The sequence below is a fragment of the Lactuca serriola genome, chromosome 6 (assembly GCF_051521515.1).
Source record: "Lactuca serriola cultivar US96UC23 chromosome 6, Lser_US96UC23_V15, whole genome shotgun sequence".
NCBI lineage: Eukaryota > Viridiplantae > Streptophyta > Magnoliopsida > Asterales > Asteraceae > Lactuca > Lactuca serriola.
The window spans coordinates 14,123,395-14,151,067 of NC_136413.1; the positions used below are offsets into that span (position 1 = coordinate 14,123,395).

General features: G+C 38.7%; 1 protein-coding gene and 1 pseudogene across 2 annotated transcripts; one reads left to right on the forward strand and one right to left on the reverse strand.

The window, feature by feature from the left end:
* Window positions 1-753: 753 nt before the first annotated feature.
* Window positions 754-1,242, reverse strand: LOC145059525 (uncharacterized). Its single transcript, XM_079007371.1, has one exon. The coding sequence runs from the start codon at window positions 1,240-1,242 to the stop codon at window positions 754-756; it is 489 nt and encodes a 162-aa protein (XP_078863497.1).
* A 17,980-nt stretch (window positions 1,243-19,222) lies between these two features.
* LOC145057814 (origin of replication complex subunit 4-like) lies at window positions 19,223-23,160 on the forward strand (annotated as a pseudogene). The gene is made up of 15 exons (XR_013686196.1): window positions 19,223-19,396; window positions 19,498-19,588; window positions 19,677-19,733; window positions 19,917-19,964; window positions 20,603-20,653; window positions 20,742-20,785; window positions 21,076-21,139; window positions 21,290-21,376; window positions 21,532-21,623; window positions 21,741-21,822; window positions 21,928-22,126; window positions 22,197-22,289; window positions 22,376-22,446; window positions 22,538-22,807; window positions 22,908-23,160. The product of XR_013686196.1 is annotated as an origin of replication complex subunit 4-like (transcript).
* The last annotated feature ends 4,513 nt before the right edge of the window (window positions 23,161-27,673 follow it).

The following is a 27,673-nucleotide window of genomic DNA, read 5'->3' on the forward strand; positions in this document are numbered from 1 at the left end:
TGAAAAGGTAATACTTAATCTGATGTTACCTTGGGAATCATTCTCGGGGTACAAGTCGAGAGCAATAGAGGAAAGAAAGAACATAGGAAACAGAAGAATAATAGGAAAGAAAAGAAATTGTAATTACCTGTTAAACAAGGTCTCTATTGCTAGGAATACTAAATAAAATTACATAAACATAATCTTTATTTTTACTAATTAAACTAACTAGAAACCTAAACCAACACAAAAGTACTGAAAAAATTGAAAGTTTCTGAAAAAATGAAAAGTTTCCCAAAATACATTACGCCAATAAAACCAATGATAATACACAGTTGATATCTAACTTGTTTTAAAAAGGGCAGCTGTTGTACACATAATTATTTTAATTAGAAATTGAAGGTTTTTATTAGTGATGAAGATCGACAGAATAATTACGAAACTCCATAAGCACAAAAAGTGACCGTGTATCAATATATATAGTCAAAACACATCAACAATATACAACACACCTACTTTATATATAGTTCATACCACATTATTTGACTTGATCAACAATTATTTTAATTTTTTTCATTCATTAAAAAACATACATCCGTACTATATTCAAGAATTTGATTAGTAATTACATACTATATATTTAAAAGTAAACTTATAATTAAAAGTATAATACGTGGTCCTATACACATGAAAGCATATAATTAAACCTTTTAAAAACAAAGAGAACTAATTACTATACCTAATAACATGTTGAAAATGAAATCTTTGTTATTGTCAAGCACATGATATACCAAGAGAAGTTGGCATAAACCGATCAGAACCTGTTCTTGTGATCAATAACTTCATGTCGGGTGAAAGCCGATCAAACTCCGGCATGGTCTCCGGCACCTCTGGTATGGTGTGGAGAGCACTAGAAGTATCATAAACGTAAAAAGATCCATCTCTTGATGAGGTATGGTGGTTATGTCTAGGCCGGAAAACTGATCGGATGAGCTTGTTGAGGGAGCGACTGAGTCTGAAGGGTTTCTTGGAGGTGGGTTTGTGGTCGAAAGGTGGTGGTACTTGGTGGCGGAGGGAGGAGGAGGAGGAGGAGGAGGAGAGGTGGGGCATTGACATGGTCCTGGAGGATATTGCAGAATCAAGTTGTCTTTTGAAAGATTTGAGCTCAAAAGAGTCGTAAAGAGAGCTTTCGCAGTCCCATACTTCACGTTTGGGGTTGGTTTGCGGGGTTTGTGTCACTTTCTCCATCTTTCCACTTTCCATTTCTTCAAAAATTATCAAGGAGAAAAGGATTACATGTCCTTGAAATTTAATTATATAGAGAGATGGAGGAGAGAGAAAATACATGGTTTTACTTTCTTATGATATGATTAAATGATAGTTGATTACGTAATCGGTTAGTTATATAAAATGAATGATGTACGCGAGGACACCAATAATCAAATGGGATTACAAACCGACGATAATTAATGGTTGTATTCTACTTTAAAGAAAGCGTCAATCTTTTATTTTTACCTTTTTGAGAGATTTTGATCAATATACAGTATGAAATATTAGACAAACTTAGTTGATAGCCGTACCTGGTAGAAGATATTTAGTAGAATTTTTTTTAATGTATGATTGTTATTTTAAATATGCTACTAACAAAATTTAAATATATTAATTATTATTATTATTATTTGTCATAGTAGTAATAGTAATAATGAATGTGATTTTATTTATTTATAGATAATAACCTAAAATGTATGGTATATATTGATAAAAAAAATAATAAAGTATATTGTTATGCAACAAAAATAACATGGTCACACTAGTGACTAATATCCCCTAAATTGTCATTTAAACCTTTTTTAATTAATTAAAAAGGAAGTATTCTGTTGACCTTTTGTATTTTTTTGTATTGAGATTAGATTTGTGAGCTGAGTACGTGTGAAAAATAAAAGAGCATTAGAGGTCACGACCTTGGAATACAGACCATTAACATGAATGAGTTGTACATATGTTAGTTGATTGAATTTGGTGATGGCATTTAATGTTTGATGCGCAAGAACGATGGGTGTTACCTTATGCATTCTTTTAAATTTATGGTCGACATCTTTCTAATAATATTGGTGTTCAACTTCCGTGACATTTTTATTTAATTGACATGACAATGTGTAAATAGGGCATTTATTGTGACAGCTCTTAGATAATGTATTTTAAGGTTAAGACACTGTTCGGTAAGATCTGAATTTTTAAGTATTGAATTTTTAAGAGGTCTGAATTTCTAAGAAGGACTGAATTTTTAAGATTTAAATTTTTAACAGACTGTTTGGTTGGAACATCTGAATTAATGTTCTGAATTATAAAAATAACCATTTTACCCTTCTATATTATTTTTTGATGAATTCAATATTTCTGCTAATAAAATAAATGACTTCATCTCTAACCTAACAACTAACGACTGGAATTAAGATTCAACATCATAATTGTTCATCTCTAACACACATCCAACCACTACATAATGCTGCACTTTTTATTACTAACGACTGGAATTAAGATTCAACATCATAATTGAATAAAAAACTAGACCTTTTCATTTATTTCTCAATAATTCAATATCATACCCTTATACTCCATCTTATAATTAATCCCCATGTCCATCAGCATCATAGACCTGTCACACAAAATTGATTGCAAAAAAATGCATCATGTCATGTTCTTAAACAATTATAAAAACGTATAAAGAATAATTCAACACTCCAAAGGTTTTCCTAAAAGGATTTGAAAGGATCGATTTTTCAAACTTGAATCAATTATAAAATTGATTGTAACAGAGGATAGAATATGGTTCAAACTTGAATCAATTTTCAAACAATAAAATAAAGACATACCTATGAAGGGTTTATTAACATTCAGATTAGAAAGGATCGATTTTTCAAGGATTTTTGATCAAAATGAGGCCAAAAATCATGGCAGAAAATGACTGGACTGAACAATGAATACAAGGAAAATCAAAACCAGGGATCAATATCAAATGGCATATTAACTCCATGGACTAAATAAATCAAAATCGGATGAACTGATAATCGAGTTATGGCGCAAAAAACGAAGTACAATTCAATGTATTACTGAGAATCGATTTTTAGGGGATAAAAGAAGAACAATCAAAGGTCAGCGTCGATTATCGGGGGGAAAAAACTTACCTGCAACCGGAGTTGTGATTTGTGACGATGGCACCAAAGATGTGTTGTGTGATGGAAATCGATTTCAAAGGCGAAGAAGAAAAGCTTACCGGCGGCGTTGGTGGAGGAAGGCGTTGGAGTGGCGGCCCTGGCGGAGGAAAGCAAGTGGCCGAAGGTGGGGTTTGATGAGTAACAGGAGAAAAATCACGTACCTTTTTTGCCTTGATCGAAGATGACAACGAGGAAGGAGCAGCCGCTGGCGGAGGCAGTCGGAGTGCGGGGGGAAGAAGGAGGCGGCGATCTACGTGCAAAGGGGGAAGGATGAGGAAGTTCAAGGAAAATAGGAAGCGTACGTATGAGAAAAAAAAAAAGGAGGCGTGTTTTATCCGGGGCATATAGGTCTTTCTTTCTTTTTCGGGGTATATATATGAATTCTTAAGAGATAGCCTCTTAATTTTTCAATTAAAAGATAAACAAACAACCCCTAAGTTAAAGACTTTTTGTAGGGCTCGAGAGTAGGGTGGTATTTGCTTGGCATTTTTATACAGGCCGGCCCTAAGGATGTGTAAAAAGTGCATCCGCACAGGGATCCGAAAAAATAGGGCCCGACTTTTAGCAAAATTTATCTAATTAATTAGTATATATATATATATATATGTGTGTGTGTGTGTGTGAGTGTGTGTGGGGGTGGGGGTGGGGGAGAATGGGCTAGGAGAAAAGAGATGATAATATTTGATCAAAAGACCTACAACACTAGCACCAGGTCCAACTACTAAAAATACTTTTCAGCCCCTTCCAACTTCACCACTACCTCCCTTCCCTTTACATGTTCTGGAATTGTTGTTATGACACTTAGAACAAGTGACTGCCAGATATTTCCTGCTCAATCTACCAACTTGGTTGTTTTCTCCTAGCCCATTCTCCCCCCCCCCCACACACAAACATATCTCTCTCTCTCTCTCTCTCTATATATATATATATATATATATACACATACATATTGGTTAAAAAACGGAGAAATCAAGTTAATTGTAAGCTCGCCACCTAATTATTGTTTAATGGTAATCTAGGCTAGGATTTCTTAAACCATCGTGTAATAACCAAAATCAATCCCTCCCCTCTCTTCTTATTGCTCCCAGCCGAAGTCACCACCCCTCACCATCTTCATTTTTACTTTCAAATACTCTCAAAAATCGTCTCAAGAACTCCCCTTTCCTCCTAAAAATTTAGTGAGTTTGTGTGTGTGTTTCAAGAGAACTTCATCAAGAATCCATCCATTTTGGTAAGCTACTCTCACTTAAGAATTTTAACTTCATGATTATGTTTAATCTTGTTACTCATTAGCTCTAAACTGTGGATCATGCTTCTTAGAACCATCTAAGTTCTAAAACCTCCTCAAGAAGCCTGTTAGGGTCGAGATCTTCTCACATCTTCACCAAAAACCGAATCTATACCTTAAAGTGAGTTCATACCCCCTTGTTTTCGTTTTTACTATGTTTTGGAGGAGAATACAAGTTACTATGTGATAGATCTATGTATTGGTGCATGTTTATGTGTCTTTTCTTGGTATAAGTTGTGAATATGTGATAAAACTTAATAAATATCGAAAACTCTAACAAAACTTGGTGGGATTTGTGAACTAATACACTTTATACATCATATCATGAAGATGAAAGTGTTAAATATGTGATGATTGTTGAAGAACTAAACAAAATCTTGTAAAAGGGCCATTTTTGACAAATAAACAAAAAGTTGATACTTTTATGACACTTACGGTTTTTTTACAAGGACTAAAAGAGTCATACTTATATCAAGGTTGTAAAAATAATTGGACGGTAGCTCGGCGGTCGACTGATGATAAGCGATTAATCAAACTTTGCGGGGATTAATCGGGGACCCTAAATTGTTAATAAAATTATTTTAAAAATTAATATTTCCTAAAAAATTAAGTATTTGGAAATTTTAAATTTTAAAATTTTGAAATTTTAAAAATTTTAGTATAATATTTAAAAATTTAAAAGTTTAAAAATTAAAAGTTTTAAAATTTTGGTGTAATATTTGAAAATTATTTTTTTTGAATTTTGTAAATATTTCCCGCCTATGACCGTCGAGGACCGCCAAGGACCGCCAAGCCCAAGTTTGACCGATTTTGACCAATTTCCGCCAAGCACCCTAATCGTAATCGGTTCGAGGTGGCCAGCGATTAATCGGCCGCCAAGGCCGATTTCTGCAACACTGATTTATATAAAAATGAGTTTTTATGATATTGATGGTGTTAAAAGGAAATGGGTTTGCCTCTTCAAGGACTAAAAAGACAAAATTGCAAAAATGGTCCCTGTGGTATGCATTTTTTTGGGGTTTTATTCCAAACCATGAGTTTTTTTTATTGGTGATCCTTTGAGGTAGTTTGGTTGCGTTTTTAGTCCCTCGGTAAAGTGAAATGACTGTAATACCCTTGGGGTATTTATTTCTCATTTTTCTTTTAACTTTTTTAAATCTAATAGTTATTTTTAATAATTAATAAAAGATCTCTCTCTCTCTCTCTCTCCACGAACCCACCCCATGTTCATCTCCTCCAACCAAACCACCTGATTGCAGCCCTAAAAGATTAATTATGTTTGTAAACAAAAAATGATGAATGACCATATCGAATCAGTTGAAAATGCTTAGATCCTACCTAACCAATTTATCTCCTCTAAGTTAATTGCATTTAATCCTCTCGTTGATTCCCTTCCATTGAAAATGCTCTTCCACCTGACAATAACCCATCAGTCTTCCTCGTTACTCACTATCACCAGAGTTTCCGCCGATAACCTCGCTAACATGTGAAAGCTTCACTGATAACCTCGCCTATCGATCTCGAAAACAGAAGTGACAGACATTTTCGGTAACCTCCGCCAGTGACCTATGATGGCTTTGTATTTGATTTCTCCTGTGGATATCATCAGTGACCTCTACGGTGGATGGTGGTGGTCAATTGTAGTGGTGAGTGTGGGGTAAGTGACATCTCTACTTTACCTCTCTAACGAACTTCCCTCTTCCTCTCTGCACCTCCTTGAAACAACCATTGGCTTTGTGGAGGTTCACCCGATATGACCAAATTGGCAACAAAAAAAACGAAGACAGTTTTTAGACATTGTTTCCGATTTGGGGTTCAATTTTAGGAACCAAAAAAACCCCATGAATTGGAGCACCATCATATTATACGTTTCAAATTTTTGGGAATGAACACAGGTTTCTTAATTACCAATTTGGTTAGGATTTTGGGCTGTTTTATTCACATGTAGAAGCCTGTTGATGAAATCATATGTTCTTAAATAGTTAAGATCTTCCCATTTAGAATCCATATGGTGATTTGTGAAAGTTAGATACAGCCAAGAATTGTTGCATATAGCCAGTGGTTCATTATTTTAAGTGGTTGCGTCTTTTCTGAAGAAAATCAACCGGGTATGGTGGTTTGAAAGTGATGTTGAACAGGGGCTGTTTTACTGGATCTTATACATGATGATCAGGCTTATGGAAAGGAATCAAAGATAATGTGGATCTGTAAACATGTGTGTGTGTGTGTGTTTATGTGTTTGAAGAAAAACCCAAATCAATGTGTAAACAAGAGACTTTCATCATATTTGACCATCTTCAACCTTCAAAAAGAAGATGACGAACTATGAATCTGTAAAAACATGTGTATGATATGTGTGTGTTTTCACACACACACACACACACACAGAGAGAGATGGTCCAATTTAATTAATTATTTTTTCAATTAAATTAAATAGAAAAAACATAAGAAAAAATATCATAAGGGTATTACAGTCATTTTAGTTTTTTGAGGGACCAAAAACGCAATGAAACTACCTTAAAAGGACCACAATCCAAAAAAGTCTTAGTTTGAACTTTAAAAAAAATTGCATACACAATGACTATTTTTGCAATTTTGTCGACTAAAAATGGGTTTGTGTCTTTAAGTTCAATTTGTATGTCTAATCCTCACTCTGTATTTATTTGGATATGCTTCGTTCACGACCTGAAATTGAGAGGGAAGGGGGAAAGATGAAGTGAAAGATTGAGGTGTTGTTTGTTTTGGAAGTGGTTAAATGTCTTTTTTCTTTTTCCAAGTTTTCGAAAGAAGACGTGCACTTGCGAAACGTCTACTCGTCAGAAGAGAAAAGTGCTCAAAAAATACTTTTGTAGAAAAACAAAGGAGCCTGAGGGTGAATCAAACAACAGCTGGAAGTGGGAAAAAGGATCCACGTCGACTTCGATCGACTCTTTATTTTTCCACCTAATCTGTATTCCTTCTGCCTTCTCTACTTTGTTTCTGATATTGGAACTTGCTCTTCTTATCACCACATGTTTGATACTTTGTTTCAGGCATTCATAACAATTGTAAGCAACTAATGACCGTCCTGCCTCTAGAATTTGTATATTTCTCAATTTTTTTATTCATTTTATAGGCTTTAGACTCCAATTAACCATTCAGAATAAACGGTTTGCTCTTGCTGGAATTTAAGATTTCAAGGAATTTTTTTTTTTCATAACAGATGCTTCAATTGGTTTTCTCAGGTAAACCCTAACCTTTTAATTTCATACAGTACATTTTTTTTACAATACGCTTTCTTTTGGTTTCAATTGGTTTTCTAAACGTGTTGACTCCCTTGGTCTAAATGTAGAGGAAACACGGAGAAAAGAGGGATAGAAAGATAACATGTAACGACCCAATTTTCACGTCCAAAAATTTCGTTTTTAAAACATTACTTTAGAAAAACATTAATAATTAAAACATTGTTTGATCAAACCACATCACAACGTAAATCATGTCTAAAAGCCAAGTCATACAACCAATCAAAATATCAGAGTATAATTCCCAGAGAAATCTCGTAAATGCGGAAACTAGTGTGTGTGTATGATGTGCTGCTACCGCGCCAGCTCCTTCCCCTTCGATGAAGAGGTACCTGAAACCAAAACTGTAAACTGTAAGCACAAAGCTTAGTGAGTTCCCCCATAATACCTCATACCATGCAAGCATATAACATACAACATTCAGCTAGGAGTTACGGGCCTCGCCCACACTCGTGAAGATACGGGCCCTGCCCACACTTCGCTAGCCGGGAGATACGGGCCTCACCCACACTCGTGAAGATACGGGCCCTGCCCACACTTCGCTAACCGGGAGATACGGGCCTCGTCCACACTCTACTATTTGGGAGATACTGGCCTAGCCCACACTCCACTCTCGGAGAGATACGGGCCTTGCCCACACTCAACCGCTAACTCATAATATACAAGTATCACACAGACAACAAGTATAGACAACTCTATCATACCGACACATATATCATACTTAACTAAACCAAGAGATACAGGCTCGGCCCACACTCTAGTGCTAACATCTTGTCTACATGGGTCGGCCTTGGTGCCTTAGACCCGTTCCTACTGGAAGGAAACTCACCTCGAAATAGCTGCTGGTCTGCGTGGGAATTGACTGACTGTTGCTGCTCCGGAAATCCTCCGGCTATAATTCCCACAAAACACTCAATCAAACACTGCTAACTGACCCTCGGGTAAATTGACCATTTTACCCTTGATCAAGTTAAAAGTCAAAGCCAGAGTTAACTTTCAGTTGACCCGACTCGCCGAGTTGGCTCCCCGACTCACCGAGTCCTTATCCAATCAATTGACCTGCAACTCGTCTCTTTTTGTCGAGTTGGGCGTTGACTCGACGAGTTCTCCTTTTAAGCTGATATCCAAGTCCTTCATCCTACTCGTCGAGTTGTATGAACAACTCGCCAAGTTCATCTTCATCCGATGAACAATTTATGCTGTGACTCGCTGAGTTGTATGAACAACTCGCCGAGTCTGTTCTTGATCTAAGAAGATTGTCTTGAACTCGCCGAGTCAGGGCGTTGACCCGCCGAGTTCCTTCATGGGTGAGTTCGGCTACCAACTCACTGAGTCCTCCCAGGACTCACTACTCAACTCGACACAACGAAAAGGGGACAACTCGGAGACTCGCGACCAGACTCGCCGAGTTAGATGAGCGACTCGTCGAGTCTGCTTCATGCAAAAGCCAAATACGCGATTTTACTCGAATCCAGCCCATGCCATTCATAGATCTGGGCTCCTAGGGCCTGGTTTACACGTAAAGTTTCCAACTTTACGTGTAGATCATCACCAATAAAGGTTCTAAGGCTCAAAGTGCACCAAAAGGGGTAGATCTAGGGCTTGTGTGCAATATGACTCCATAAAGGCAGTAGATCCAAGCTCCAGGGAATGAATAGGGTCTATATCTAAAGGCTAACAACTTGAATCAACCAACAATGCACAACCAAGATTGAGACATGGTTCAAAAAGGACTTTAATGGAGTAATAAGCATAGAAACAGAGGGAAAATGAGTTATACCTCCAAGGAATTACTGAGAGAACACGAAGATGCTTGGCTTCCTTCCTTTCCTCTTGATCTACTCCTCTTCCTTCCCAAAATCTTCAAGGAAACACACTAAAAAGCCTCAAACTCACAAGGACAAGGGTTATATTGTATGGAGAGCTTCTGAGGGTGAAGGGGGGCGGAGTTGGGGCGCAAAAGGTCGTTTAAATACGGTGCAAACCCTTGGAAATTAGGGTTTCATCAGACAGCGCGGACTCGCCGAGTCCATAATATGGACTCGCTGAGTCGCCAACTTAACCGCGTCCCAAGTCTCGTCTCTACTCGGCGAGTCGGGCCTCCAACTCGCCGAGTCCAAGGCCAATAATACAAAATACTCAGATAAATCTTACATACCAGGAACCAGGTCCTACAAATCTCCCCCACTTATTTTAGACTTCATCCTCGAAGTCTGTTGTTCGATCCTAAAACAGCTCGGGGTAATGCTCCATCATCTCTTCCACCGGCTCCCAAGTCCACTCTGATCCCTTCCGGTGCTGCCATTGCACCTTCACGAGTTCCACTCGCTTGTTCCTCAAATCCTTCGACTTCCTGTCGAGGATTGCTACTGGGCGCTCAATGTAATTCAGGCTGTCATCAACCTGTATATCCTCTAACGGCACTACCGCTGAATCGTCCACTAGGCACTTCCGCAGCTGAGAAACATGGAAAGTGTTGTGGATCTGGCTGAGCTCAACTGGCAGATCCAGCCTATACGCCACCTTGCCTACCCGGGCTACAACCCTGAACGGCCCAATATACCTCGGGCCCAACTTGCCCCGCTTCCTGAATCGAATGACGCCCTTCCAAGGCGACACCTTCAGGAGAACCATATCCCCAACCTAGAACTCCAGGTCGGATCGGCGTTTGTCGGCGTAACTTTTCTGCCGACTCTACATGGTCTGAAGCCTGCTCCGAGCCTACTGAATCCTCTCGGTAGTCTTGAGCACCACTTCGGTGCTCCCCATGACCCTCTGACCAACCTCTCCCCAGCATATTGGGGTCCTACACCATCGTCCGTACAACATCTCGAATGGAGGGCGGTCGATACTCGCGTGAGCTGTTGTTGTACGAGAACTCAGCCAAGGGAAGGTAAGTATCCCAGCTACCACCGAAGTCTAGCACGCACGCCCGCAACATATCCTCCAGAGTCTGGATGGTCTGCTCGCTCTGACCATCTGTCTGCGGGTGGAAGGCGGTGCTAAAATGTAACCGAGTGCCCAAATCGTCATGAAATCTCTTCCAAAACCTGGAAGTGAACCGCATATCTCGATCTGATATCACCGACACTGGCACCCCGTGCCGCGCTACTATCACCCTGATGTAGATATCGGCCAGCTTTTCGGCCGAGATGCTCTCCTGGATCGGAATAAAATGGGCGCTCTTGGTCAATCGATCCACGATGACCCAAATCGAATCTACTCCACGCGCAGTCCTGGGAAGCTTCGTGATAAAATCCATCGTGATATCCTCCCATTTCCACAGTGGAATATCCAACGGTTGCATCTTACCATGCGGCCTCTGATGTTCGGCCTTGACCTTCCTGCAGGTCAAGCACCGCTCGACGTACCAGGCCACATCCCGCTTCATGCAGGGCCACCAATAATCTAGACGGAGATCCTATACATCTTCGTTGCCCCTGGATGAATAGAGAATCGGGATTTATGTGCCTCTTCCATCAAGATCTGGCGCACGCCTCCGAGATACGGCACCTACACCCTACGGTGTAGTGTCAATAGTCCTCGGGTATCATAATCGAAGGAGGAAACCTGACCCACCACACGCTCGCTCTTCCGATGCTCCTCCTTGATAGCCTCCTGTTGAGCCTCGCGAATTTGCTCCAACAGGGGAGTCACTACGGTCATCCTCATGCAAATATCCCTGATCGGCGCCGCCTTGCGGCTAAGCGCATCGGCCACCACATTGGCCTTCCCAGGGTGGTAAAGGATCTCACAATCATAATCTTTCACCACGTCCAACCACCGACGCTGCCTCATGTTCAGATTCGGCTGATCCATGAGGTACCTCAAACTCTTGTGGTCCGTGTAGATGGTACATCGAACCCCGTAGAGGTAATGCCGCCAAATCTTGAGGGCAAAAACCACCGTCCCCAACTCCAAATCATGCGTCGGGTAGTTCGCCTCGTGGGGCTTGAGCTGCCTCGAAGCGTAGGCAATGACATGCCCCCTCTGCATCAGTACCGCGCCCAACCCTGAAATGGACGCGTCACAGTAAACCACAAAATCATCTACGCCCTCTGGCAGGGATAAGATTGGCGCCTCGCACAATCTCTGTCTCAGCTCTCAAACGCAGCCTGCTGATCGGGTCCCCACCGAAAGACTACGGCTTTCTTCGTCAGCCGTGTCAGGGGTACGGCTATCTTGGAGAAATCCTGAATGAATCTCCGATAGTAGCCTGCTAATCCCAGGAAGCTCCGAATCTCGGATAGAGACTTAGGAACCTCCCATCTCATCACGGCCTCGACCTTGGCCGGGTCGACTAGAATCCCGTTCTGGTTGACAAGGTATCCAAGAAATTGCACCTCGCGCAACCAAAACTCGCACTTAGAGAACTTGGCATACAAGCTCTCCCTCTTCAGGGTCTCCAATACCTCTCTCAGATGCTCCTCATGCTCCTCCTGTGTCTTGGAATAAACCAAGATGTCGTCAATGAAAACTATCACAGACCGATCCAGCATCGGTCTGCATACGCGGTTTATGAGGTCCATGAACGCGGCAGGAGCATTGGTGAGCCCAAACGGCATCACCACGAACTCATAATGGCCATAGCGCGTCCGAAACGCGGTTTTCTGCATATCCTCCTCTTTGACCCTCATATGATGGTATCCTGAACGCAAATCGATCTTGGAAAACCAAGACGCTCCCTGAAGCTGGTCAAAGAGATCATCAATCCTCGGGAGTGGGTAACAGTTCTTCACCGTTACCTTATTCAGCTCCCGGTAATCTATGCACATCCGGTGCGACCCATCCTTCTTCTTCAGAAACAGGATTGGGGCTCCTCAGGGTGAACTGCTCGGACGAATAAATCCCTTGTCTAGCAGCTCTTGCAGCTGCGTAGACAACTCCTGCATCTCGGGAGGAGCCAGCCGATACGATGCCTTGGCTATCGGAGCCGCACCAGGAACGAGGTCAATCCTGAACTCCACCTGTCGTTCCGGAGGTATCCCAGGAAGCTCCTCTGGGAAAACATCTGCAAAATCTCGAACCACCGGAACCTCGCTCACTGTCGCCTTACCCGCCTCCCGGGTATCCATCACATATGCGACATATCCTGCGCATCCCTGCTGAAGATAGCGTCTAGCCTTCGCTGCTGAACATACAGTGGGTCCGCAATGTGGCCTCTCGCCATGAATCACTAACTCTCCCCCACCTGGGGTCCTGACTCGCACTAGCTGTTGTGCGCAGTCTATCACCGCCCCATTAGGGCTCAACCAATACATGCATATAATCACCTTGTTCCCGCGCAACGGAATGGGAACCAAGTCTACCAAGTAGTGCTCCTCAAACAAACGCAATACGCAATCCCGAAACACCATCGATGCTCGCACCGATCGATCATCAGCAATCTCTACCTCTAAATGGCAATCCAATATGCCTGAAGACTCAGGAAACTTCTTGCTAAGCGCAAGGGAAACAAATGATCGGGAGGCACCCGAGTCGAACAACACCTGAACTGGGATGTCGTTCACATGGAACGATCCTAATGCATACATATACACACAGAGCACATATCAATATCATAACATCATAAAATAAAGTAGAGGGAAAGAATCATACCCGTCACCACGTAGGGTGCGGCGCGTGCCTCCTCGGTAGTCAGCTGAAATGTCCGGCTCCTCACCACGGAGCCTCTGCCTTGCCTTGCCGGCCATCAGTGATCTGCAAGGTCGCTGGAGCCGGCGCCTTTACTGGCGCAGATGCTGTCAACTGGGGGCAGTTGGACTTCTTGTGGCCCCTTTGGTTGCAGTGAAAACACAACAACTCTGAAGTCTGAATAGCCGAAACAGGAGTAGTACAATCCCTGCTAAAGTGCTCTGCTTTGCCGCACTTGTAGCAGCCTGCTGATCCCATCCTACATGCTCCCTCATGCGTCCTGCCGCATTTCCCGCAGCGGCCAGGTCCCCCTTGGCCTTTCGGCCTCCCATCTGATCCCCTGGGCTTCTTTCCTGAAGCCCCAATCACCTGCCCCGCCTCTGCTTTCCTCTTCCGAATGTGCTCTAAATCGATCTCCCTTTCCCTCGCCCTGGCAATCATGGACTCCAGGGTAGGGCAAGCTGAAAAGCTAACATGCTCCCGGATGTCAGCCCGTAGCATATCATGATAACGGTTCCTCCTCATATCCTCGTCACCCTCATACTGGGTCACCAACAAAGCCCTCTCCCGGAACTTGGCGGTGATCTCCGCCACAGTCTCCGTCGTCTGCCTCGTGTCCAAAAACTCCTTGGCCAGCTGCTGAAGCTCGACAGCCGGTGCAAACTCTGCCCTGAATCTGGTCACAAAATCCGACCAAGTCATAGCCTCAATCGCTGAGGCTCCCAACGAGTCACCCACTGACTCCCACCAGTCTCGAGCTCGGTCTCGTAAACACCCTGCGACATACCTCACCTTCGACCCCTCGGGGCAGAAGCTAGTCAACTGTGCAGACTCGATGTCCGCAATCCATCGCCTGGCAGCAATGGGGTCTTTCACCCCGTGGAAATCCGGCGCACCACTGCCCCTGAAGTCCTTAAAGGACAGCGTGCGAGATCCCGACTGGCCAGATGCCATGTCACTCCTGAACGCCCTGAGGCGATCCTCCATCAGCTCGATGATCCCTTCCTTGATCGACCCGAAGATAATGGGGGTCGACTCAAGATACCCCTGGTGATCTCTGACGCGATGAACTCGCGTAGTCTCTCATCTACTGGCTCGGAACCTGATCCCGAACCTGAACCCTCTCCTGAACCGCCATCTATCGGCCTCGATCGTAGTACCACCATTCTGCAATACATAATAACAATCATTAGTGATACTGATACTTCTTGAAGGATCACAACTACTTACAAGTTCCCTGGTCTTATCTTGGCCTTCCTTGGTTCGGGTACGGATCCTCTGCTTTCAGTAGTACGGGCCCATACTACCTTCCACAGCTATCCGTACCTTCTTCAAGGACTGCCTCGACTCCACCAGATCCCTTCCACTACGGCTGATCACTGCTATACTCATCCTAGGCTTGCCCTAGGGAAATCTTAGGCTCCACCCTACCAGGTCCTAAGCTGCTGAAGGCCTCTTAGTAGTGCCAATTAACCATTACCTGAATACCATCACATGTGGTGAGGCTCGGATAATCCTTCGAGTAACAGGCTCATCCCTACAATGGTTAGACTCAAACGAGAGCTGCGCAATAGGGCCAAATCCAACACTCTAAGATTAGTCAACCCTGATCACATGTGACGTGACGTATTCACCTAATGGCTAACTCCCACCACTCAGAGTCCCTCAAAGCACAAAGCAAGTAGCATTCGAACTAAGGGAACAATCTCAGGCAAATCCGCTCTCATAGAGAGAAACTGATCTAGCATACAGAGCTAAACTCATACTATCAGGCATAACCTGACAGGCTATCCTACTGTTGTCTACTCGATTCTAGCATGCAATTTTCATACACTGAGGCACATAAAGCAGGCACATAAGGCATCACTACTAGATCCTTAGTCCTATTCTAGCACGTTGTTCTACTGAAACTGATAAACACAACATAAGCTTGTATGGGTACTTTGGGGAATACTTACTTGAGCTCGGCCGGTTGCGCACATCACACACTTCGTTTCTTCTTTAAATACTTCACTTGACCTTTTAGAAAACGTTTTCTTTTTCAAAATCTTTTGACCCCTCGATTTGAGTTCAGACACCCCCCGAAGGTGTGTCCGAATCCCTCAAACCAAGGCTCTGATACCAACTTGTAACGACCCAATTTTCACGTTCAAAAATTTCGTTTTTAACACATTACTTTCGAAAAACATTAATAATTAAAACATTGTTTGATCAAACCACATCACAACGTAAATCATGTCTAAAAGCCAAGTCATACAACCAATCAAAATAGCAGAGTATAATTCCCAGAGAAATCTCGTAAATGCGGAAACTAGTGTGTGTGTGTATGATGTGCCGCTATCGTGCCAGCTCCTTCCCCTTCGATGAAGAGGTACCTGAAACCAAAACTATAAACTGTAAGCACAAAGCTTAGTGAGTTCCCCCATAATACCTCATACCATGCAAGCATATAACATACAACATTCAGCTAGGAGTTACGGGCCTCGCCCACACTCGTGAAGATACGGGCCCTGCCCACACTTCGCTAGCCGGGAGATACGGGCCTCGCCCACACTCGTGAAGATACGGGCCCTGCCCACACTTTGCTAACCGGGAGATATGGGCCTCGCCCACACTCTACTATCTGGGAGATACGGGCCTAGCCCACACTCCACTCTCGAAGAGATACGGGCCTTGCCCACACTCAACCGCTAACTCATAATATACAAGTATCACACAGACAACAAGTATAGACAACTCTATCATACCGACACATATATCATACTTAACTAAACCAAGAGATACAGGCTCGGCCCACACTCTAGTGCTAACATCTCGTCTACACGGGTCGGCCTTGGTGCCTTAGACCCGTTCCTACTGGAAGGAAACTCACCTCGAAATAGCTGCTGGTCTGCGTGGGAATTGACTGACTGCTGCTGCTGCTGCTCCGGAAATCCCCCGGCTATAATTCCCACAAAACACTCAATCAAACACTGCTAACTGACCCTCGGGTAAATTAACCATTTTACCCTTGATCAAGTTAAAAGTCAAAGCCAGAGTCAACTTTCAGTTGACCCGACTCGCCGAGTTGGCTCCCCGACTCGCCGAGTCCTTATCCAATCAATTGACCTGCAACCCGTCTCTACTCGTCGAGTTGGGCGTTGACTCGACGAGTTCTCCTTCTAAACTGATATCCAAGTCCTTCATCCTACTCGCCGAGTTGTATGAACAACTCACCGAGTTCATCTTCATCCGATGAACAATTTATGTTGTGACTCGCTGAGTTGTATGAACAACTTGCCGAGTCTGTTCTTGATCTAAGAAGATTGTCTTGAACTCGCCGAGTCAGGGCGTTGACCCGCCGAGTTCCTTCATGGGTGAGTTCGGCTACCAACTCACTGAGTCCACCCAGGACTCACTACTCAACTCGACACAACGAAAAGGGGACAACTCGGAGACTCGCGACCAGACTCGCCGAGTTAGATGAGCGACTCGCCGAGTCTGCTTCATGTAAAAGCCAAATACGCGATTTTGCTCGAATCCAGTCCATGCCATTCATAGATCTGGGCTCCTAGGGCCTGGTTTACACGTAAAGTTTCCAACTTTACATGTAGATCATCACCAATAAAGGTTCTAAGGCTCAAAGTGCACCAAAAGGGGTAGATCTAGGGCTTGTGTGCAATATGACTCCATAAAGGCAGTAGATCCAAGCTCCAGGGACTGAATAGGGTCTAGATCCAAGGAATTACTGAGAGAACACGGAGATGCTTGGCTTCCTTCCCTTCCTCTTGATCTACCCCTCTTCATTCCCAAAATCTTCAAGGAAACATACTAAAAAGCCTCAAACTCACAAGAACAAGGGTTATACTGTATGGAGAGCTTCTGAGGGTGAAGGGGGGCGGAGTTGGGGCGCAAATGGTCGTTTAAATAGGGTGCAAACCCTTGGAAATTAGGGTTTCATCAGACAGCGAGGACTCACCGAGTCGCCAACTTAACCGCGTCCCAAGTCTCGTCTCTACTCGGCGAGTCGGGCCTCCAACTCACCGAGTCCAAGGCCAATAATACAAAATACTCAGATAAATCTTACATATCAGGAACCAGGTGCTACATAACATTAGACTTTCGGTAACTACGATTACTTCATTAATGACTTTTCTTTCATTTGTTTTATTTTTTAAACATTATGGCTATAGCATTCCCACTAAGTGAGAAACAACTGATTTGTTGTTCATGTCTGGAATATTGGGGAAATTTACTCACCTGACATGACATGTGTTCTAAGAAGAACTAAAGAACACAACAATCAGACCATAAATCCTTCTCGTCTTGATATTAAGATTTAAAACAAAATTTCATGATACACACCAACTGCTCGATAAAATGCTTCAACCATATTAGAATTATGTCTCTGTGAACATAATAAATCAGTATCTTCGCCTGAAATTACAAGGAGAGAATCAGGGCACATATACTTGCTCTTGGTGGATTGTTAGGGTGTTCCAAAATTTTAGATGACATCTCAACAACTAAAAGCATGTGTAGCCCCTTGATACTGAAACTGAAACAGGTCATCATCCTCTTCAAACAACCTATATCTTTGTACCACAAATGTTACAACCATCAACTATTCCATTTTATATATGAAATGAATGAGGTCACTACAACAATATCAATTTTACTTGGATATAAGAAATATAGCTGCAATGATTTAATTTAAGCATACAAGCCTTTCATTTCATTTAAACATATAATTCTTCTTCTGCCCCTTTTCTCCTTTTGCTTTACATAAAACAAAATAAATGTAAAGTTAAATGACAATATATTACAATTTTCTCTTATCTACTTATCATTGCATCTACATACCCAGTTGACATTATTCCGTCTTTAAATTATTTACTTTATTCATAATAATTTAATTTTGATCCAATTTGTTTGACATATAAAATTGTAATGGTAATCGTATTAAAAAAGTGACCAAGCCTGATGCGTTCTAAATTTTTTCATATCGTGCTACATTTTTATATCATTTTTTTAAAATTTAGAACAAAAACTGTATGAGAATAAGTACTACAGACTAAAACTGTAATTTAGTCAATAATCTAATATGGTAGATTGGTCAATGCTGACTTATTTGTTGTGTTTATATATCGTGTAGGCAAGTAGGTAAATGCCTAAAAGCCCCTTAAAGAACAAACAAGTGCAAGCTTTATGTAAATTACAAAAGGTCCCTATTAAATCATCATCAGACAGAGTAGTTTTGTGTGGTTATTATTATTATTATTATTTTTTTTCACTGTCCCAAAACCTTTACCCAAAAAAGAGATTAATAGGAAAATGCCATTGGGTTTTGAGGTCAAAGTGTTCAGCTTTTATGTAAAAGTCCAAATTTTTTTATATTTAAAAATAAAAAGCTTATAATAGTTATAAAGGCTTTTTTTTACTGAACCGGCTTGAGCATTTGACTTAATTTGTATTCTCATGAAAAATGGAAAATTTAAATAAAGATAAAAATGTTAGGGATTCGGGTTAATAATAGCATTGGTACATAAAAGCACCACAATTTTTGCCTGCACTACTTTCCCCAATTGTTTTGGGGAAATTCTAACAATAAAATAAATGGAGATTCAAACTTTTCTAATTAAATAGACCAAAAAAAAAAATTTATAGTTATTTTTAAAATTGGATCAAATTCTTTATTCTTTATAAGTGTATATATATATCAGCATAGGTAATAAGATGGGCCTAACAGGTTATCAAACCCACAACTACATTATACCCCAACCTTCCAACTTACACCGGCAAACTTTTCCCACCATTTTCCTCTGACACCTCCCATTATATATAGTCTCACACTGGATTTTCATAATTGTAGTCCACTGGAGAGAAAAGTCGCGATTAGTACGTATGAGCCCAATGGGTCGGGGAACAGCAGAGGAAGCGCTAGTCCTTCTTCGCAGAAGACTATGTGATCCCAATTTCATCTTCTCCCTCTTCTCCGATTCTCCCGACAGCAACTACAGGTTCGGTTGATGGTTATTTGAATTTTCTATATATCTTCCAATTGTATATACGTGAATACTATATTCCCCTTTTTTGTATTTAATCTCTAAACAAATTTCAGCAAGTTGAAATTTATCGTATCAAGTTCGATCACTGAGGCCTGTAACAATTCGATTCTGCTTCTGGGTCCTCGAGGATGCGGAAAAATTGCGGTATAATACCTAGTTTCTGTGTTAACTACTTGGATTTTTTTTTATGGTATTTACTGTGATTTTATTGTGTCATTGATTATGGAATTAGGTGTTGGATCTTGTTCTAGTGGATTTGCTGAAAGAATATCCTGAAATGATCTCAGTGGTATATATATATATATATATATATATATATATATATATATATATATATATATATGATTTTTATCCATTCAAGATATTTTGTTTTTGTCTATTAATTTTGATACTCTGTATCTGTTGTTTTAGGTCTAACTGATTTCAGGCACAAAGATTAAAGTCTAATCAGCTCTTTGTGTGATTTTTGTAGATTAAACTAAATGGACTTTTGCACTGTGATGATAATTGTGCTCTAAAGGTGAAATTTCCAAATTCAGTTTCCTTTTATGTCTTCCCAAAAATGCTTTAGAGCACAATTATCATCACAGTGCAAAAGCAACAAGGGCAGAATCAGCTCTTTGTGTGATTTTTGTAGATTAAACTAAACTTCTGCCCTTGTTGCTTTATGTCTTCCCAAAAATGCTTTTTATTTGTGATATATAATTTAGGATGAGATGTACTTTAAGAACATGATAAGCGACTTAATGGCCTCCCCTCACTCTTTATGTATGCTGTCTATCTGTTCTGCACATTACATCTGTAAAGGAACACCATAAGTTTTAATCCTCTTTCAAGTAGAAGTAAACTCAACAAAAGAAGGTGATGACTTGTTGTGATATGATCTTTTCCATGTAGTTGCTCATATACTCTATATATGCCAAGATTGAATATTTTTATCAAACTGTTTATGATCATGGGATATGGTAATACACAACAAATATTCATAGGATCATGATTCAAAAACTCTTTACTCTACATATGTGTTTATGTAGTGTATAATACTATGGCTCATGTCTTCAATGTATTTACATCAACACGAGTGGTCCATTTGTCATTTTATCACGTCTTTTTCTCATATATTTTTCTTCATCTGGGTTTAATTCATGTCCATTTCAGGAAATTGCTAGACAATTATGTATAGAGCACGAGCTGATGTTTTCCAAAATGGTACAACCCCTGGTTCATCTACAAATTGAATTATACATATTCTAAACATAATTAAGTAGAAGTTGTTCACCTTGTGATTGTATTGCAGGCATCATTTGATGATAATTCTCAGTTCATGATTGCCATGTTGAGGTCAGTGTCTATCTATTTTCATGTTTCCCATATGCGTATTTTCTTTAAATATATATATATATATATATATATATATATATATATATATATATTCCTTCTATCCTAAGAAAATTGTAAACCTTATTTTGTCATCATTAGAGGGCATTTAAGACATGCATGTCCATAGAATAATGTGCATACTCAAGCATTGAGATTTTCATGGGATGGAGGGAGTAGTTTTGTTAAATTCTATTTGTAAGTTTTAGTTGGTAGCAAAGTGTTATGTCTTTAATTATGATTTCCATTACCAGAAAATGTGGATTAGCACACAAGACAGTGATCTTCATATTGGATGAGTTTGACCTATTTGCTCAGGTATACTAATTCTAATATTTGGGTTATTATCTTTCATCCTCAAAGTGTCATATTTATTGTTTTTCAGCTACTCCTTTTTACAAGTTCCCAAAACAAATATATCCGATGCACTTTAGACTTATTTATGTTTGTGAGTCTGATTCATTGTAGGGTAAGCAAAGATTACTCTATAGCTTGTTAGATGCAATGCAGTCTGTAACTTCTCAAGTTGTTGTCATTGGTGTGAGTTGCAGATTGGTACGTTGCAAATTTTACTCCATTAAAACTATTTTTTTTATCATTAAGAATAAGATTTTGAAAAGTTTGAAGTTAGTTTTTTAAATACTGTAGTAAATATGAACAGTTGATTGAGACATTTCATCAAACACTTTGTGTGCATCCATACCATACAGGATGCTGATCAGTTATTGGAAAAAAGAGTAAGATCTCGATTCTCACATCGGAAACTACTGTTTCATCCTCCCCCAAAGGATGATTTACAGAGGTGATCATCACACTTGTTGCTTTATCAATCAATCATCAGCATTTATTAGGTCAGAAGTTTGATAAAGTTACATACAAGTCTTTGCTTTGATGCTTTTGTGTTCAACACAACCCGCAGACTGCTCAAACACATTCTACTATTGCCGCCAGATTCAAGCCTTTCTCATGACTACGTAACAGAATTCAATTTAAAAATTTCAGTATCCTTTTATATATTATTCATTCTCTTTTCATGTGACATGATACTTAAAACAACAATAAGATTTTCAAAAAGCGTATGAGATTCCTTGACGAGCATGTTACAGAACATATTAGCAGATAAAAGATTCATGGAAGTCATTGATAAATTGTCAAATTCCGATTCCACCTTCAGTAATTTCATCAGATTCTTGTAAGTTTATTATTCTGAAACACTACGTATTGCTATATGGTTTTTTTCCAAAACTTGTGACAAATCTGCACTTTCAAGCATCCAACGACAGCCAAAGTTGGATTGCTTAAAAGGTATGATTTCATATCTATTCTTTTTTTTTTTTCATCTGGGGATTTAAGGAAGTTGTTTTTTTGGTTGCACATTGCTCAATTCTGGAATTTTATCTAATGGTTTGCATGAGGAGGTTGGAAACCAAAGGACAGGAGTTGTATAACTTCAATTCTGTAATGAATGGTGAGCAAGTTTTGTCCTCTAATTAAAGATGTTGCATTGTTTTTGCAAATCTCTTACATGATAATTCCTCCCCATCCTCATGGCAGAGTACAAAAGTGTACATGACTCCTACCAGTTATAGACACATGATTACCATTCACGTAGTGTATGCTTAAGGGTGATGAGTTTAATCTTTTTTTTTTTTTTTTTCTTGTAATAATAATAATATTAGTTTTTAGAAGGTATTTATGGAATGAAAAAATGTGCAGGCTTTTGAGCACCTTGTTGATCGACAGTTAATCGGGTTTGCAGATAGAGGACACAATCAGACTATGGAGTTTCGTGCAGTGAAGCTGTTAATTTCATCATTTGAACTTCATCAAGGCTTGAAATCAAAGTTATTTACCAATTTCATTTTGTGGGCCATGTGATTATGGGCTGATTTCTTATATACATTTGATAAGCACAAAGTTATATGTGGGATTTGGTGTTTGCCATGGTAACTAAACTAGAGTTTGGCTTATGAATGAATTGTGCAGGTAATCCTTGAGAAACTAATGGAATAAAAAAACTAAAGATGGGAATGAGTTGATGGATGACATCAAATTAGCTTTTTTAACACATGTTTATGCCTTGCAGCATGCTAAGAATGTATCGGTTGGAATGAAACTATTACACTTGGGCACTTGGCTTGGCTTGGTTACTGTTTTGGAATTGTACAAGTGAATGTCCATTCTATTTTTATTGAAATGGAGTGAAAATTACATTATAACTCATCTTTATTTGAGGAAGTCTTTAAGCTTACAATTCATTTGTAATTAGAAATTTTATTTTCTAAGTAACTACACATGTATTATTGATTATAATTTCATAATCTTTTATTTATGGTAAACACTTATTAAAGGAGGAAACTTCTTAGGAATAGTGTCTAACTAGGGTATTAACCAAGGTACTGTTCCTCAGGTTCATTTCCTCACCCATGGTAAACAGTTCCGGTTTCCCAGTCATCTTATCCCGTAGGTTAATCGTTTCTTATCCAACTGGTCACGTCCTCTCCATCTCTATCCGAACTCATTTCTTCGACATTTCACCAGTTAAACAGATGAATCAATCGTTCAGTTTTGGGGTTTTATTGAAACATCAGGGATGAAGATAACACATCGACCCCCTGTACAGATTGAAGACAGGCAAAAGGGTTATGTTTGTAGCCACATGGGGTAAAAATTATTTCCTCTTATTGTTTGTTTTAGCAAATATTTAAGTTCTTCTAAACTAAATTTTTATGTGTGTTTTTGGTCTAATACATATACATTTAGACATTTAGTTCACACTCATTTCAAAAAATTATGTTAATATTTCAAGTGGAGATATGGGTTGCTTTATGTGACTGTTTTGGTTATAAAAAACGGTGCATATCGATGTTCTTCATAAACATGTAGGAGTAATTGTGGTCATTTTTTTGATTTTATTCCCCTATTTATCTTTCCCTTCAATTGTCAGTTAATGTAATTAAGCATTTCTTAAAGTTGGACCATAAATGTAATTAAATATGAACCTATCATAAAGGTATATGTAGTCTGCCTATCTTATTTATTCATCTTAAGGATACAAGATTAAGAATATGCATGTAGAAGGCTATAAACATTAATGTATTCTGCCTCTAATCTTTTACATATTTACCCTTCATTTTTTTCCTCCGAAGTCCACTCACATTCCCCTCCATGACTTAATGTAGCCATTTTTTTGTTAATATATATAATTTTTGTAAATAAAGAATTAATAATATTTTTTTAATAGTAGAGTTGACATGTGCACTGTGTTTTTTGTTGTTTACATATAATACACAAAATTCATATGAAAAGTCGATTCATTCTTGAAAATGATGATATATTTTTTTTCAGGACCAACAAATGTGATTGAGGGATAATGATATGGTGGATGAGATGTTGCATGTTCGTGTTTTACAGTGGAGAAGGAAAAGTATGAAGCAATATCAAAGCCCTTATTATGGTAACTAATTCGTTAACTTTTAAATTATATAAAATCAAAACAAATTTCTTTTTTCAGAAAAATAATTGCTTCATATTCGTTTTGTTAAATATGACAACAAACTCATAATTACTTTAACTATTACGACATGACACAGAGAACAAATTTATGTTGGGGACATGGATATAAATTGACAAATTGATGAATCGTTGTATTTGTTATTAAATATCACACTATGTTCTTCTTATACCCTCTTGGAATGTAACAAATACGATTTAGATTGGGTTTTGCACATATCATTGTTGATAGAAAGCATTCGGATGGTCTGTTTGAGAACTTCAAAAAAGTGATTCTTTTTTTAAACTTTATATATATATATATATATATATATATATATATATATATATATATATATAATTTAATGATTTTAGTTGCTAAAAAACACTAATACAAAAAAAAAAAAAAAAAAAACAGGTTATTTGGTCTTGGTTGTTTTAGAATGGATGTTGCTGTCAAAGCTGTACTGGGTAGGATCGACCCACATAATCAGGTTTGTAAAATTTAACACTTTCATGGTTATTGTAAAATTAAATTACAAATATTAAGATATTATGTTTTTTTTTGTTTTTTCCTTGATAGGTGTTGGTTCATCCAAACAAGGACCCAACCGCATCATAACTCCGCTTACAATGGCCAGACATAGGAAAAGAAATCAGAACAAAAAATTCCGAAGAACCCAAAGCAAAAAAGTAAAAAATTAAAACACGGTGGAAAGTTCTCACCTGCAATTACAATTAGCATGATATTAAGTTTTTCACATATAGTTTCTATTTATTACTTCTGCATAATAATTTGAATATCTATATATTGTGACTCAGGATGTTCTTCTATATGGAAAACAAGTGACTGTAAAGCGACTATGGAATTCATCAAATCAAGGATGTCCAGCACCTCTACGTAGAGGTTGTGTACCTTTACCGTCACCACCACCACACCCTCATGAAATGGCTGCAACACCTCGAAGAGCTAAGTTAATGCCACTCCGTTGCACCAAGGTATATAGGGCTTCACAAGGTGCCTTATTTCACTTTTCTGCAAACATTATTACATTTACACACAAACTTTTAGATTATATTATAGAAATAGTCCCTTTGTGTAAAAAACTTTTGCTTGAATGAACAAACTTCTAAAGTAACGAAGAAATTATGAAAAAAAAAAACTTTTGGACTGAAAGCGTTGCTTTTTGTAAACCATAGGGACCAATTCTGTAACTTAATCCAAAGTTTTAGATGTTCTGATATGTTTTTGATTTATTATGTTGTTATTGAATAGTAATGCAGCAGAAATTGATATGTCAGAACTTGAGGCAATGTTCTCTGTATCAACCATAGTCCCAAACACCAAACAAAGATACTTCTAATGGAGGAAAATGATGCAAATCTACTGCTTCAAAATCTGAAAAACTGCACGTGGTAATTAATCAGTTAAATAAATGACATTGTTCATAAATGCTCCTAATTTATCTTATGAATGAATTACTTTAAAAAATCCATTTTTATTTGCCAGCTACAAGCTGCAACTTTAGCTATGGATGAATCAATCTTTGATGCTGATCAAATACAAAGTCCTATAAAAATCTCCCTACTAAAGAAGAATGGAGCTTCTCAAGCTGAAAATATTACTTATACATTTATTTATGGGATAAAAAAGTTGCAGTTTCGATGCAATTATCAATTTTGTTTGATCTTATGTCTTTCAATTTTTGCTACTACAATTCATGTATTGATCTTCCTCATTGCAACTTTTCAGAATGATACAGGTGACAAGTTCAATTTGATACGCATGTATCTTTTTTTTTGTCATTTTATAATTTTATATATAATAATAAAACTATTGGTTTCAATTGTTAGAAAGTAAAGGAGATCATCAGTATTGCTGAATCAGAAGTGGTAACCCTGATACCCGATTCAAGAACAACCATGATATACATTCTTATTAATTTATCTTTTTTAATTTGCTGTTTTTTTAAACAGATATAAAAAATCGATTTTAACAGTTTTGGACCAAACTGCCCCTGCATGCTATTTTTATAGTTAAAAAAATTTGATTTTAATAGTTTTGGACCAAAATGCCCTTGCATAATGTTTTTATACTTAAAGAAATTTGATAAACATTTTTGGATCAAATTGCCCTTGCATACCGTTGGCCAAAATGATTGGAGTTGTCCAAATCCATCCCCGCAAAGCGGGGCTCCTCATTTAGTTTTTGATAAAAGTTCATTAGTAATAAATAAAATACAGGCAAAATATTCATAGCATTTACCTATAATGTATACAAAATGGCTCATGTGATTTACTAAAAGTCATAACATTAATCCAGCTTCGTATTTTTCATGGTTTAGTTATTTGCTAGGTTTGAATCTTGTACATATAAAATGTCTATTGTTAAGTGCATTTCATGCATTCATTTTGTAGTTTTAATCCATAAAACTGAATTGCATTTAGGTTTAAAGTCATGTATTTTGCATATTTTTCGGGATTTTTCATGAGGCAATTTCATTCACACATTTTTGTGATATTTCATGGACTTTTGGAGGTTGGATCTTGTTGGAAGAGGTAAATAAAAGTTGCGGACAAAATTTCAGGACTTGCGGAGCACCGAGGATCAAGATATCAAAGAAATGAAGATTTTGGCTTTACAGAGATTTACACGGCCATGTAAATGCAAGCCTTGCGTTTACGCGGGCCGTGTAAATGACAGTGTTAATTTACGCGGGCCGTGTAAACGTAAACGTGGGTTTTAAAGCAGTTTTTCACCATTCTTAAAGAGGGGAACCGACTTTTTCTTAGGGGGGGTCGACTTTTGGAGTGGAGAAGGCGAATTTCTTGAGGATTTTGAAGTTGATTAACACTTGGGAACATTTGATTTCATTTTGTAAGAACTTTAATTTCATTTTCTAGATTTGTGATCTTGTTTTAGTCATGAGTGGCTAGAACCCTACATTCTCCAACTTTATGTCTTGACTTCTAGTTGTGATTTCAATCATATGAATTGATGTTTTCTTTCAATTTTCTATCTAGTGAATTTGATTTTGTTTCAATCGAATGTTTGATTATAATTGTGATTCTTATTGGCCATTTGAATTAGGGTTAAATCATTCAAGTTATCTAATTGCAAAATTTGTAATTGTTTTGTAAATTGGACTAGGTAACAAGCACTAAACTGATTTCTATTGAATGAATTTAATGTAAATCTTATTCACACATTCTTATGCTCCCGAGCTTATGAGGAGTATTGAGTGTTGTTGGGAACATTCACATAAAGTTTAATGCAATCTTTCAACCTAATTCTAAGAGCTTGTTTAGATTAGATTGGTAAGGTTAGGATTAATCAAAGAGCTGATTTTGGTTAATCAA

Excerpts from the sequence above, each read along its gene's own strand:
- LOC145059525 (XM_079007371.1), bottom strand. The coding sequence starts at position 1,242 with ATGGAAAGTGGAAAGATGGAGAAAGTGACACAAACCCCGCAAACCAAC.